Here is a 13,859-nt window from a genome sequence, read left to right as displayed (position 1 = left end):
AGGATAATGAAGAAACAGAAGTAGAACAGTCGCACCTAATGTTCTCAGCTCAAGTGAGCTAATACAAAGCAACCTGTCAGAAACTTAGACTAGACATCTGATCATGGAAATAATCATTTAAGACGTCCAAGCAACAGGCCTGGTCACAGACTCGGCATTTGTGCGTTAACTCATGTCCCGGTGTCCCTAAGTTATCTGGATAGAGAAAAGGCCAGAATGCCCGAATGGTGTGGTCAATCCCGTGGGTTGGGTTATTTGCCAACTATGTGGCTGTGTGTGTGTGTGTGTGTGTGTGTGTGTGTGTGTGTGAATATCATCCATTTATGTAGTCGCCCAGTTTAAGAAATGGTAGCAGGCCCATGGGGCCAGCCTGCTTCCCTCTGGCAAGAGGCACGGCTTCCGGTCTGTTGCTTGAGTTTTCTTTTTTTTTTTTCTTTTTTTAAATTTTTAAATTTATTTTTGAGATAGAGAGAGACAGAGCATGAGCAGGGGAGAGGCAGAGAGAGAGGGAGGGAGACACAGAATCTGAAGCAGGCTGCAGGCTCTGAGCTATCAGCACAGAGCCCGACACGGGGCTTGAACTCACAGACTGTGAGATCATGACCTGAACCGAAGTCAGACACCCAACAGACTGAGCCACCCAGGCGCCCCTGTTGCTTGAGTTTTCAATAGCTTCATCACCTAGAACGCAACAACAGTCCATTTACCCCCCGCAACCCCCCACCATCTCTCTCAATAGTAAAATGTCCCTTTACCTTTGTTGTGGTACAGTCATTTCTGTGCAACCATTTGTTACTCGAACTTTGGTAGGCATCACAGAACTAAATATAACAGCTAAAATCATAAAGCACTTAGGAGAAAAACAATATCTTTGCAACTTGAAAGTAGGCAAAGATTTCTTAAACAGGACTCTGAAAGCAGTAGCCATAAAATTTTAAAATGATGTGGGCTTTATCAAAATTGAAAATTCTTGGGGCGCCTGGGTGGCACAGTCGGTTAAGCGTCCGACTTCAGCCAGGTCACGATCTCGCGGTCCGTGAGTTCGAGCCCCGCGTCAGGCTCTGGGCTGATGGCTCGGAGCCTGGAGCCTGTTTCCGATTCTGTGTCTCCCCCTCTCTCTGCCCCTCCCCCGTTCATGCTCTGTCTCTCTCTGTCCCAAAAATAAATAAACGTTAAAAAAAAATTTAAAAAAAAATTGAAAATTCTTGTACATCAAAAGACCCCATTAAGAAAATATTTATAGGCAAGTCACAGATGGAGAGAAAATATTTGCAAAACATATCTGACAGAGGACTGGGATCGAAAATACATAAAGAATTTCTACAACTCAGTGATAAAAACAAAACAAAATGGGCAAAAGAACAAACACTTCACAAAGATTCACAAATGGCCAAATAGTACATAAAAAAAAAAAAACCCACCTGATCTCATTAGTCATCATGAAAATGAAAATGAAAATCACACTAAAGTACCACGACACACATCAGAATGGCTAAAATTAAGAAGACACAATACCAAATGTTGGCCAAACTGCAAGTCCGTTCACGGGAGAATGAATAAACAAACATGACATATTCATATAGGACAAATGCACTCAGGAATGAAAAGGAACAATCCACCGCTAAATACCACCACCTGGATGGATCTCAAAAGTTTTTTATGCTCTGCCAAAGAAGGCATAGTATATGGCTCCATTTATAAAAAGTTCTAGAACAGGCAAAACCAATCTATGGTGGATAAAGGACAGTGACTGGGGAGCAGGTATTCGCTGGGGATGAGAGAAATTTCTCAGGTGATAGCAACGTTTTTCATGTCTTAATAGGGGCTTGGGTTACACACAGAAACGGAACCAACAGGAGAAATATACATACGCATACACGCACAGGTATATGTGGGTACGTGAGATTGATTATCAGGATTGGCTCACGTGATTACGGAGGTTGAGAAGTCCCACCATCTGCTGTCTGCAAGCTGGAGGCCTGGGAAAGTTGCGAACTCTGATGGTGTAAGTCCTAATCAAGGGCAGGAGAAGATTGAGATCTCGGCCCAAGCAGACGGACGGAGAAGGAGAGAACTCTCCCTTCCTCTGCCTTTTCGTTTTAGTCAAGCCCTCCATGGATTGGATGCTATCCCCCCCCACGCCAAGGAGGGCCAATCTGCTTTATTCAGTCCATCAATTCGAGTGCTGATCTCTTTTGGAAACACCCTCCCAGACACCCCCAGACACCACGTTTAATCTGGGCACCTTGTGTCTCGAGTCAAGTTGCCACATAAAATTCACCAGCAATCAAGGTCTGTGCACTTAATTGTAGACAAATTTTACTTAAAGGAAAAAAAAAAAAGAACTACCAACAAAAGCACAGCTGCGTGCTGAAGTGTTTGCAAGAAAGAGTACCGATGTCTACAGCTTTGAAATGTACCAAAAAATAAAATGGGTAAATGACCGGGTAGAGACAGGGATGAGTATGTCATAAAACATGTATAGTAAGATGCTAACTGTAGACTATAGATGGCGAATATACGCGTTTCGCCGTAAAACGCTTTCGACTTTTCTGTACGCTTGAAAATTTTCATAGTGAAATACTGGGGGGGAAAAGATCTGCTTCTGCCCAAGCCCCGGCTCGCGGATCTCTCGGGCAAGTCACTTATCCTGTTTCCCCCTCCAAAGGCAGAATATGGAAGCCTGTGTTGTCGGGTGCCCACCCTGGGCCCGACCTTTGGAGACGGGCAGTGAGCTCAGGGAGGGCCTGCGCCCAGGGCCCGGGGGTCAGTCATTTAATCGGATGGCTTCAGATCAGCCCCTCCTTCAGGCCGCCTTCTGTGTGATGGTTAAGATGATTTCCGAACGTGAAGGGAAGAAATAGAAGCCAATTTAGCCACCTGAAAAGGAAAACAATTCCTTTTCGTGCAAATAATGCCTTACCCCGCCAGGCCTCACACGGGCCTAACCTAGGAACCAGAATACGGTGGGAAGCCAGCCACGAGCTCTTTCGTGGCTCCTGCCGTTGCTCCTGTGGCTGCCTGGCTGCTCTGTTCTTTCTTCTCAGTGGTCAGCTCCCCCTGGGCCACCCAGACCGGGTGGACTGGGGACAATGGTGGCCCACGGCCTCCAAGTTCACCTGTTCCAGCCACACTGCGAATGTGTCTTTCTCAGTCCCAGAGATTCCGGAGAAAAGATTTCACTCAGCTTGGGCCAATTCAATACGGTCAGAGAGCAGGGCCGGCGTGTAAATCTAGCCCCTAGTGATGCCCGTCCCTGGGCAGCTGGGAGGGGAGGCAGTCACTGTGAGCTTTGGAGACATCCCCAAAGCTGGCTGCTTCTGTCGAGGTCATCCTGAGCAAGGGAGTCCATTTCAAACCAGCATAAGCCCAAGTCCAAGTAGGTGGTCCCCAGAGCATTATGGAAATCTACCCTACCTTATTTGGGGACGCCTCCTTCCAAACAGGGAAGGGAACGCTGTACAAAAATTGGGGTCCAGAAGGGGTGACAATGAAGGGAAATGGCTTTCTATAGATCCCTAAATCCCATGTGCCTCTAAGGACCCCCCAGCCCAGGATTCTGCGACGCTGTTTTCACTTGAAGAAGGATCATTCAGGGAGCTTGTTAAAAAACATACATTCCCCTCATCTGCGCCCCCAGGGATTCTGAGGAGTCAGTGTGAGATCAGACCCAGGAAGCTGCATTCTTAACAGGCACTCAGGTGATTCTGATGTTCGTGGTCCCAAGTCGTATCTAGAGCAGCACCTTGAGGTCAACCATACACTAGGCATAACCACTCTGCCCCTCTCTGGGCTGCATCCTAAAGAGATTCCCAGAACCAAGCTGCCGTTGGGATTTAGGGGTCCGCAGTGAGTTATGACAGCAGAATGATGATAGAAAGAGAGGCAGATGTTTGGGGGCGTAGGAAGGTTTATCTCCGCGTCTGGTGGGAATGTCCGTAGCTCTGTCTATCCTTTGATGGCTTATTCTATTCTTTTACTTTTAGGATGGAAAGAGATGCCGCATTCACACAAAAAAAGGCAGAGAGGGCATGCCTCAGAGTCCATCTCAGAGAAAAGTACAGGCTCCCAAAGGTGAGACGCTCTATACACAGTAAGCATCCAATAATTTCTGAGATACTAGCACATGGAGAATGTTTGATTATCGGCAAAGGGTCGCGTTCATGAACACACACACACACACACACACACGCACGCACACTTGTTTGTCTTCGTTGAGGTGTTTGATGTCGTGAAAGAGCATTGAACTTGGAGTTCATGAAAAGTAGATTCCAGTCATTTCACCTCTATAAACTTCCATTTTGTCTCAACCAAATGGAGCTAAAAGCCACAAATGCTATTTTTGTGTAAATTTATGTAAAGATTATAGGACTTCTCTGTGTAAATACACAAGGAGGAAATCATCACTGGTATTTAATATCGCTGGTATTTGATAATACAAAATAATGTGTCACATGATAATGTTCTATGGGCTGCGTGCATATCAACCCATTTAATCCTCCAACAGTCCTCTGGGGCGGTTCTATTATCACCTCCGTTTTATGGTAGAGGAAGCAGAAGCATGGAGGAGGTCAGTCCATCCTGCCAAAGGCCACACACAGGCGGGAAAGGCAGAGCCCAAGACCTTCTACCATATTCTGCCTGTATTTCAAAGGAACGGTCTGTTCCTTCTTTATGGAGGTGATGTCATCACCCCGCACTAGGCGTCTATCCATCTCGGTGCTGGCGGTGAGAACGAACGCCTGTAGATTCTGGTCAAGTCCTGGTTTACGGATGGGAAGAGAATGTGTGGCCATGTTACGGCAGGCTCAGATGCACGGCTCCCATGGGTCCCCTGCGGGTCCCCCGAAAACTGACTTCAGAAGCTACAAGCACTAATCGAAGGGGGAGAGAGAGCTTGGTCAAGACCCTGCAAGGTCAGTGCTGAAGTCACCCAAGAGTTAAATTTAGCCCCAACTTGTGGGGGAGACTGGCCCCTTAGATGCCCTAGGAACCATGCTCTGCTCTCACAGAGGGAAGGAAAACTCACAGTGAGATTTAAACATTTTCACAGCAACCATCGGATTTTGAAAAGCACGTCTTTGCTTTTTGCCTCCCTGATTCCGGCCTCATGGTTTTTTGCGTTGTGCTTGCATCTTGGAAGAGTGGGGCACTAGACACGGTCCCCGCCACTCCCATTGTCTAGTGGACTATCCAAAGCTCCAGGGACAGCACTGGCCGTCTTGAGGAGAACCGGGTTTCAAGTCCGGTGCAACCTCAGATGGCTTTTTAAAATATCTGGGCCTCAGTTTCCTCATCTGTAAATCTTATTTCGCTGTAATCATCTCTATGCCCAGAAGTCTCATGTCTTCCTAATAAGAGCTGGGGGTCTCAAAGACCTCGCGGAAGCACGCTGATATGTGCAAACGGGGCGACAACTCGAGGTCAAGAATCTGAGCTTCTGCTTGCTCTCTCCCCACGGAGGTCTCAACGGCCTTGCTCATTTCCAGAGCCTCAGGGATGAGCACCTCACGCAAGGCTCAGCAGCATGGCCCTGACGGTCTTCAAAGAAAAAATAATTCCCAGATCCCTGAGTCACGCTATCCCTTGGGACAAGAGCCTCTCCCAACAAAAGCTATAAAAAGAGGACAGAATTATAAGCCACGAAATGTGCACGTTCATATCCTCTCTGGAGAGAATCAGGCCCAGGGGAGCGGCAGTGACTATATCTGCACAGGCTTCTGCTCCCTGAAACCAGCTGGGGGTGGGAGGCGGGAGCGAGAAGAAGTCACCAAATTGTCAACAGTGGAGCCCAGGATCTTTCATTGAGTGATTTACCAAGGCTCATATACCCCCCTTTCCCATAGCTGCTTCAAATGTATAATGCGTGTGAGACCCCACCTGATTTTTGTTCTTCGACCCCGAGAAAGACCTTGGAGCTCACCTAAGAATCTAATGTCACTGTCTCTTTTTAGACATGAGGGAACTGCAGCCCCCGGGGGGGTCAGGTTGCTTGGCAAAAAACCCACAGCTACTGACCGACCGAACCGGGATGGGAACGTCGGCCTCTCAGCCACGAAAAAGCGTGCCTTACCAAAGGGTTTGAGCACAGCTCCCTCTGGCCCCCCAAGGTCTCTGCGATCGCTACTCTCAGCGTTCGAGGTGTCCCCAAAGTTTAAGCGCAGTTTTGTGGCTTAAACCTGCGTGAAGGCTTTGGGGGCGGCCTGTACTGCTCAGGAGTTCAGTGAATCCCACCCAAAGCCCGGCACACACCCGGCCTCTCCCCCTCCTGGGTCGTCTGAGATGGCTTCACCCGGGACCTGGGAGCCGCTACTAAATTCCAAATACAATCCAAAGAAATAGCTTTTCACACAGCACGTGGAAATTCCAACCCAATTACACTGCCCATAAAATAGTAATCAATAGAAAGTGTATCATACAACCCCGCCGCTGTCCTCTTCCGCTTTGTCCCGTTGTCGCCAGGTGTGACAAACGCCCCCACGTCGGTGCGGCACCTTACCCCGTGAAGTCCAGCCCCACCCTTGGACACCCCCTCCGTCTCCCCGTGGCTGTTACAGGTCACACGTTCCCCTCGCACCCGCCCCATCCGGGCTCGGGGCGCAGCGGGCCTTCTGGACCCGATCCCCTGCCCAGGGTTAGAAGGATGCGCTGGGGGACAGACGCGTTTGCCAGGCTGAGATCAGCCCCTGGCCGGCAGCTTCCTGTCCGTGCAGAGCGGCCAAGCCTATGGTGACAGGAGCCGGGCCCCGCGCGCCCCCTGGTGTCCCTAACTCAGCGCGCGCGCAGCCGCAGGGACCGGCCCCGCCGCTCTGATCAGTTCTTCCGCGCGGTCTGTGGGTTGTAGCAGGGACTCTGGCGGTGGGGGACAGAAATACATATATGGACGTGAACTTTTTTTGGGGGGGGGCGGGGGGAATCTATTCGGTTGCTGCTAAGGACCAGATTGTGCATTGTATTGTGAAGCGGTTGCTGTGCTGGCGCCCGTGGAAGGGCCTGGTGGGCTCTCCAAGGAGCAGCTGTCACAAAACAGGAGGTGGCAAGCGCCCGTGAGGGGCCCCGTGTGGGGACAGGCGGGGAGGGGAGTGTCCGAGCAGCGGGATCCTCCCGTGGTGCGCCAGGACAGAGAGCCAGAAGACAAACTGGTGTTAGCCGTCTCCACGGTCAGCAGGATGGAGAGGCGTTTTGAAATGCCAGTGACTGAGGGCGAGGAGAAGGAATTGGAATATTCAGCCCTGACGTCGGGGGGAATGACCACTGTGGGGGGCAGTCCTTCCCTGGGCCTTGAAAGCCACGCTTGGATTCTCCTACCGGACCAGGCCAACTTATCTGGAGGGGCCCGGGCTGCTCCATATTTGGAGCTGGATGTAACTCTTAGGTGTTCCATGATTGTGCAGAAGGACTCCTGGAACCTTTAGAATGCCACCCAAAACCATAATGGGGCTTGAAGTTTCAGGTCTTTATCTCCTGGATGTTCCCATGAGGAGCAAGGAGGCTCTGGAACCTCCGGCGGTGCCCCCGGGCATCGCTGTGATTGGGAAAGCTCCAGGCCACGGCAGTGTGTCCAGTGACCCAGGGAAAGGAATGAGGGGCCGGTGGCCAGCGCCACACCCTTGGAGCCGCAGGGGAGGCCCGGCCGGGAGCTGCCAGGCTAGAGACGGGGCAACAGACCCCGTAATCGTTATGTACATCCTCTTCGCGGGGCTTGGCATCTTGATTACTTCACTTAATTAATTACTTATCCGAGTACTGAATTAAAACCAGCCATCTTGCTGTGTGTGTGTGTGTGTGTACATATATATCATTCAGCTCTAAAAAATGGAAATCTTTCCATTTACAACCACCTAGATAGGCCTGGAGGGTGTTATCCTAAGTGAAATAAGTCAGACAAAGACAGTACTGTATGATCTCACTTGTATGTGGAATCTTTTAAAAAAAGAAGAACTCGAGGGCGCCTGAGTGACTCAGTCAGGTCATGATCTCGCAGTTCATGAGTTCGAGCCCCGCGTCGGGCTCTGTGCTGACAGCTGGGAGCCTGGAGCCTGCTTCGGATTCTGTGTCTCCCTCTCTCTCTGCCCCTCCCCCACTCACGCTCTGCCTGTCTCTGTCTCTCTGAAAAATGAATGAACATTAAAAAAAACTTTTTTAATAAAACTAAAAAAAAAAAAAAGAAGAAGAACTCATACAGAGAAGAGATTGGTGGTTGCCAGAGGTGGGCGGAGGTGGGGGTGGGGCGAAATGGGTGAGGGTGGTCAAAGGGTACAGACTTCCCAGTTACGAGTCCTGGGGATGGAAGGCAGGGCATGGCGACTGTAAAAAAAAGGTCATCAAAAGACATTGGTAAGGACAAATCCTACCAATTGTAGGATTTTACTCACTGTTGGTAACAATCAGCCATAACCTCCGGGTGTGGGACACCTCCCGCCTGTCCAAGCTCTCCTTCTGGAGCAGGTGTGGGCTCCTGGACCGCCCCTGGTACTCGGCTCCTTGACCCCAGTGTCTGCATGGTATTTCTATGTTCATTAAACTTATTTTTCACATATCTGAAAAAGCCCGTGTCGCTGCATAATCATAAAGCTCATTTGAATCAAGGGACTTGCCCAAGGTCACACCTCTTACTGTGCCACACAGACCTCCAGCCTCCTGATTCTTCTACCCAGTGCTCTCTGTGTCCCATGCTCCCTCCACCGTCTCGAAACCGTATCTCTGCCCGGGAGGGTGGCCTTGAGAACGAACACAACCGTCCAACAAGAAAGCAGTGCTGGCCAGAAAGCAAGAGGCACCAGGACCTTCCTGAGCTCCTAATAACAACCTTTCCCTCCCCTCGAGCTGCAAACTGCTAAGCCCCGTGTTGTCTTATAAAGTCCATATTGGGTAAGCAGCCATTCTAATGGTATTAGCGGTCCACGGGGAGCTGGATACATTCACTAGGTCTTCCAGCTAACGAGGGATGCCCCCTGGGTGCCTCATTCACAATTCCCCAGGGTCACCGGCACAGGAGTCACACAGCCAGCAGGAGGCGGTTCTGGGCCCTTCCCCTCACCAAGGCCCAACGGAGAGCAGATTTGAGGAAAATGTCTTCCCGGGAGCTGTCAGATCTAATGAGGATAACTATGTCACATTTTGGAATTAGAACCGTATTTTCTAAAGCAACTATTTGGCTGGCGTTTCCCGTGAAAGAGTTTCACTGGTTGCTGACTGGTGGGGGGAGGAAATGTGGACTGGGAAAAGGAGGAATGTGGGCCCAGCCCCCCAGGGCACAGTAAAAAGCCTCCTCTCCCAGCTCATCGGTCACTGCTAATGACAATGCCATTTATTGCGCCCGGGTCTTGGGACGACCCCTTTTATTATTATTACTTTTTTAATGTTTATTTATTTCTCAGAGAGAGGGACAGAGAGTGAGTGGGACAGGGGGCAGAGAGAGAGAGAGGGAGGCACAGGATCCAAAGCAGCCTCCAGGCTCCGAGCTGTCAGCACAGAGCCCGACGCGGGGCTCGATCTCATGAGATGTGAGATCGTGACCTGAGCCGAAGTCGGACGCTTAACCCACTGAGCCACCCCGGCGCCCTGGACGATGATTGCAGGAATCACAGAAGCAAATAAGTGCAGTGATCAAACTGCAGGAATCCGAGGTATTCATAAGAAACTGCCCAATGGAGCGCCTGGGTGGCGCAGTCGGTTAAGCATCCGACTTCAGCCAGGTCACGATCTCACCATCCGGGGGTTCAAGCCCCGCGTCAGGCTCTGGGCTGATGGCTCGGAGCCTGGAGCCTGTTTCCGATTCTGTGTCTCCCTCTCTCTCTGCCCCTCCCCCGTTCATGCTCTGTCTCTCTCTGTCCCAAAAATAAATAAAAACGTTGAAAAAAAAATTAAAAAAAAAAAAAAAAAAAAAGAAACTGCCCGCATGTGCACTCTGTAGACACGTCCTCCGGCTTTCAAATCACAGGTACCCCGAGGACTCCTGGCGCCCACAGGAATCCATGATGCTCCCGTTAGGTTTGGGTCTCGCTTGGCTGATCACCCCCTGTCCTGTATCTTCAGGGGGTGTCCTCTTTCCATGTCTGCTGTCTCTCCTTTAGAAAGAAGGGCAAATCTCTCCCAAGGAAAACAAGCAGCTAGCACCTGCTGAGCAAACAGTCCTTTCTAGGTACCTTCCCCGAGTCACTGGTTCCCTCAGCTCCGCTGAAACCTTCCTCCTTCGGATGCTGGGTAGCCCGTCTGGACGCAGCAGGCGGCTCTACCGTTTTCTCGGGACACCTCTGCGTTTCTCCTCCCTTCCTGCTGCCTCGGCCAGCGCTTCCTCCGGAAGCCCTCTCTCTCCTCAGCTTCCAGGCCTTGCGCTGCAACTGTGTCTCCTGTGTCTTCTTCGTGGCTTAGCCTTCCCCTGTCTGCCGCCCCCCCCCCGCCCCCCCAGTTTTGGAAGATTCCAGGTCTGCTCTTTTTCCCACTGAATCTGCACACTCTGGCCAGGGGACGGCGTCTTGCTGTGGCCTTCAGCTACCAGCTGTCTGTGTGGGACGACTCTCAAAGCCATTCCTGTAGCCTACCTCTTGTCTCTACATTTCACTGCCGCGTCTGCCCGTGGCTCATATCCAGAACAGACCAGCCAGCTCTCCCCCAGAGCTGCTCCTCCTGGAGGCCCCATCTCCACCGACGCCCCCCTCGCCACCCCCCGCCCCCCACTTCCAGCCAATTCCCCAGGTTCAGCTCATCCCCAAGGGCAGGCCTCGTCCTTTCTTTTCTTCTTTCTTTGTATTTTGAGACCCTCGGAGAGACAGCATAAGTGGGAGAGGGGCAGAGAGAGAGAGAGAGGGGGGGGGAGACAGAGAATCCCAAGCAGGCTCCACTCTGTCAGCACTGAGCCCGATGCGAGGCTCAAACCCACCAACCGCCAGACCACGACCTGAGCCAAAACCAAGAGTCGGACGCTCAACCGACTGAACCACCCAGGCGCCCCAGCATTTCTCACCTCTCTTACTACAACAGCTCACCAGTGGCCCTTCCCCTCAAAATGGCAGAGTGAGGTTTCCAAGATGCAGATCTGACCCTGTTTCTCCCCTGGTTAAAAAAAAAAAAAGCCTTATCCTAACTTCCGAGAATCAAGTCCCAATCCCTTGTCCTGTAGGCCATTAAGTGGCTCCTGTCTTTCCAGTCTCGTCTCTTGCAACTCCCTGCTCGGACTGGACTTTCCTCCTGCTTTGCTCCCTCCACTCTGCTCTCCACGACCCCTTTCCTTCCCGTGTAAGACTTTGGTCTTAGTGCCACTTCTTCTAGAAACTTCTGTGACCCTCTTCTCCCCACTGCCCTTCCTGTCGCGCTCCCATCATCCCCGAGTGCACGTCTCTTACGCGATCTTACCACCCTGGGTAGTCTCCCCTGCTGGACTGTGTGCCCTTTAACAAAGGGGCTGAGCTGTTCGTCTCTGTCTGCAGCGCCTCGCACGGTGCCTGCCGTGTAGAAATTGTGCACGCGTGCGCGTGCACACACACCTACACACACGAAATGTTTGCCGAATGTCGGATGTTATTGGGAACAAGGGGGGAAAAAATACAGAGAACCAAGTATCGAAAACAGCAGAAAGAATTTATCTGCTGTAAGAGTTACATTAAAAATAAAATTCCTGAAAAGAACAAGTCTGGGTTAGACATTCTAACCGTATAAAGTACAAAGTCTGTCTTATAATTCAAATGCCCCACGTCTGCAAAGAGAGGAAGTAACGCGTTTGAAAGAAAGCCACACGATGCTTTCTAAAAACAAATGCGCCCCTCTCCCTAGCCAATTCAAAATGTATATGTAAGTCAAGCCAAATTAATAAGAGAAAACAGTTCCACAATGAACCCTAATCCTATTAACGGAATTGTCAATCTAGGTTAGTCATTGAAAAATAATGTTGTGCCCCCTGCTGAGCTATATGATTTGGTTACACCTGGTGTTGGTCTGCTCTATTCAGGGCATCATTCATTTTGAATAAAGGTGAAGATAGGAGAAAATCTATCGGTGGAGTTGTCTTTAGACTAATGTCACGTTGGAGGCTCCCTTGGAACGGAATTTAAAATTTGCCTCTTAAAAAAAGAGAGGATTCTGTGGACCTTCCTTTGTCTGCCTCCTCCAGATCCGGAGCCCTTGGGCTGCCCAGCAGGGTCTGAGACACGGAAACCACCCCCCCCCCTTCCCCAGCAGCTGTTTCTGGGGGCGGGGCTGGAGGCCATCGAGGCCGGCCAGGGGCCCTCCCTTCCTTCTCCTCCCCATCCTGTCCCAGCTCAGTTTGCTCCGTCTACTCTTGCCCTTGAAAGAGCCATGGACTGAATGTCTTGCGGGGACATGGGGAAGGCGAGAAAGAGCCAGGGGACATGGGTACAGCGGCAATGTGGGACACCCCACTCTGCCATGCCGGCATTCTCCAGTGATCCTGACAGCCCCCACCCCTGTAAGGGAGGTAGATGTTATTTCCCCTTCACGGATGGGAGCCCTGGTGGGGAGGGCGGTGGGCGGAGAGGAAGAGGGGTTTCCCAAGGTCACACAGCCTATAAATGGCGAAGCAAGATAAGACCCCAGGCCGATGTGACCCCACCGGCCACAGCAGTGCAGGCTGCTAAGCCCTAACCAGCTGAATGACATTTCTGCAAGTTTCTTTATCCCTCCGGACCTCAGTTTCCTCCTCTGTAAAATGAGAGACTTGGATGGTGACCTTCAGGAGGTCCTTGAGCCCCTCGGCAATGCCCTTGTAAGGGATAGAAGTGGAAGATGCACACAGTTGGTGTCTAGAAATTCCCATTCTGTATGGGTCCCATATGTGTGCACACTTTCGACCGAAGAAGTCAGATCCACACCCTCTGTGCAAGTGGCTGAGGAGGGAAGATGTTGGTGCAACGGACGTAGCAGCTAGCAAACCCCAGACAAGATCCCCCACGCTGCTCAGATACGAGAATCACCCGGTAAACGTTTTATTTATTTTTGGGACAGAGAGAGACAGAGCATGAACGGGGGAGGGGCAGAGAGAGAGGGAGACACAGAATCGGAAACAGGCTCCAGGCTCTGAGCCATCAGCCCAGAGCCTGACGCGGGGCTCGAACCCACGGACCGCGAGATCGTGACCCGGCTGAAGTCGGACGCTTAACCGACTGCGCCACCCAGGCGCCCCTGGTAAACGTTTTAAAAATGATATCGCCTAGAAGTACCTGGGTGGCTCGGTCAGTTAAACATCTGACTTCAGCTCAGGTCATGATCTCTCGGTTCGTGGGTTCCAGCCCCGCGTCGGGCTCTGTGCTGACAGCTCGGAGCCCTGGAGCCTGCTTCCGAGCCTGCTCCTGTGTCTTCCTCTCTCTCTGCCCCTCCCCCACTCGCACTCTGTCTCTCTCTCAAAAATAAGCATTTAAAAAAATTATTTAACAAATGATATCGTCAAAGCCCCTGCCACGGACCATTGGAGCCAATCCTCTGGGGGTGGGTGCTAGCCATTTTTCTAGGCGTCACACGGGATTCAGGGGCCCAGGAAGGGTTGAGAACCACTGTTCTAAGGGATAGAACATACACTTGGCTCTGACCTTCAGCGGCAAATGCTCAGAACAAGGATGAGTGAGTGGGTCTGCTAGAGTCTGGCCCCCCGGGCCTCACGCCTCCCTCCCTCCTGGTCCGGCCCGAATACCCCTTTACCTTTGGCAAAGCAGGCCATGGTCACTTTAATTTTCCATGGAGGTGTTTGTGGACTGGCTGTGCTCTTTAATCTATTCCCCGCTCCCCCAGGGTCTCAGGTTCCGGCAGGACAGGAACGAGGGGTGGCTGTCTCCTTGCCTAGAAGCCAGTACAGCCCCTCTACTCATACCTAGGCCAGTAAGAGGAGGTTTGTAAAGACTGGCAGCCAG

The 13,859-nt window shown here is 51.3% G+C and overlaps 1 protein-coding gene across 2 annotated transcripts in view; it reads left to right on the top strand.

The window, feature by feature from the left end:
* The window catches only part of CPLX4 (complexin 4), a 31,336-nt gene that overhangs the window by 2,419 nt on the left and 15,058 nt on the right, over window positions 1–13,859 (top strand). For both annotated transcript variants that reach the window (XM_045042430.1, XM_003995229.5), the window contains exon 2: window positions 3,987–4,074. In XM_045042430.1, coding sequence (XP_044898365.1) covers window positions 3,987–4,074 — 88 coding nt within the window. The remainder of the gene's footprint in view (window positions 1–3,986; window positions 4,075–13,859) is intronic.

The sequence above is a fragment of the Felis catus genome, chromosome D3 (assembly GCF_018350175.1).
Source record: "Felis catus isolate Fca126 chromosome D3, F.catus_Fca126_mat1.0, whole genome shotgun sequence".
Lineage (NCBI taxonomy): Eukaryota > Metazoa > Chordata > Mammalia > Carnivora > Felidae > Felis > Felis catus.
The sequence above is the reverse complement of the archived record's forward strand: the minus strand, read 5'-3'. Positions and strand labels throughout refer to the sequence as shown.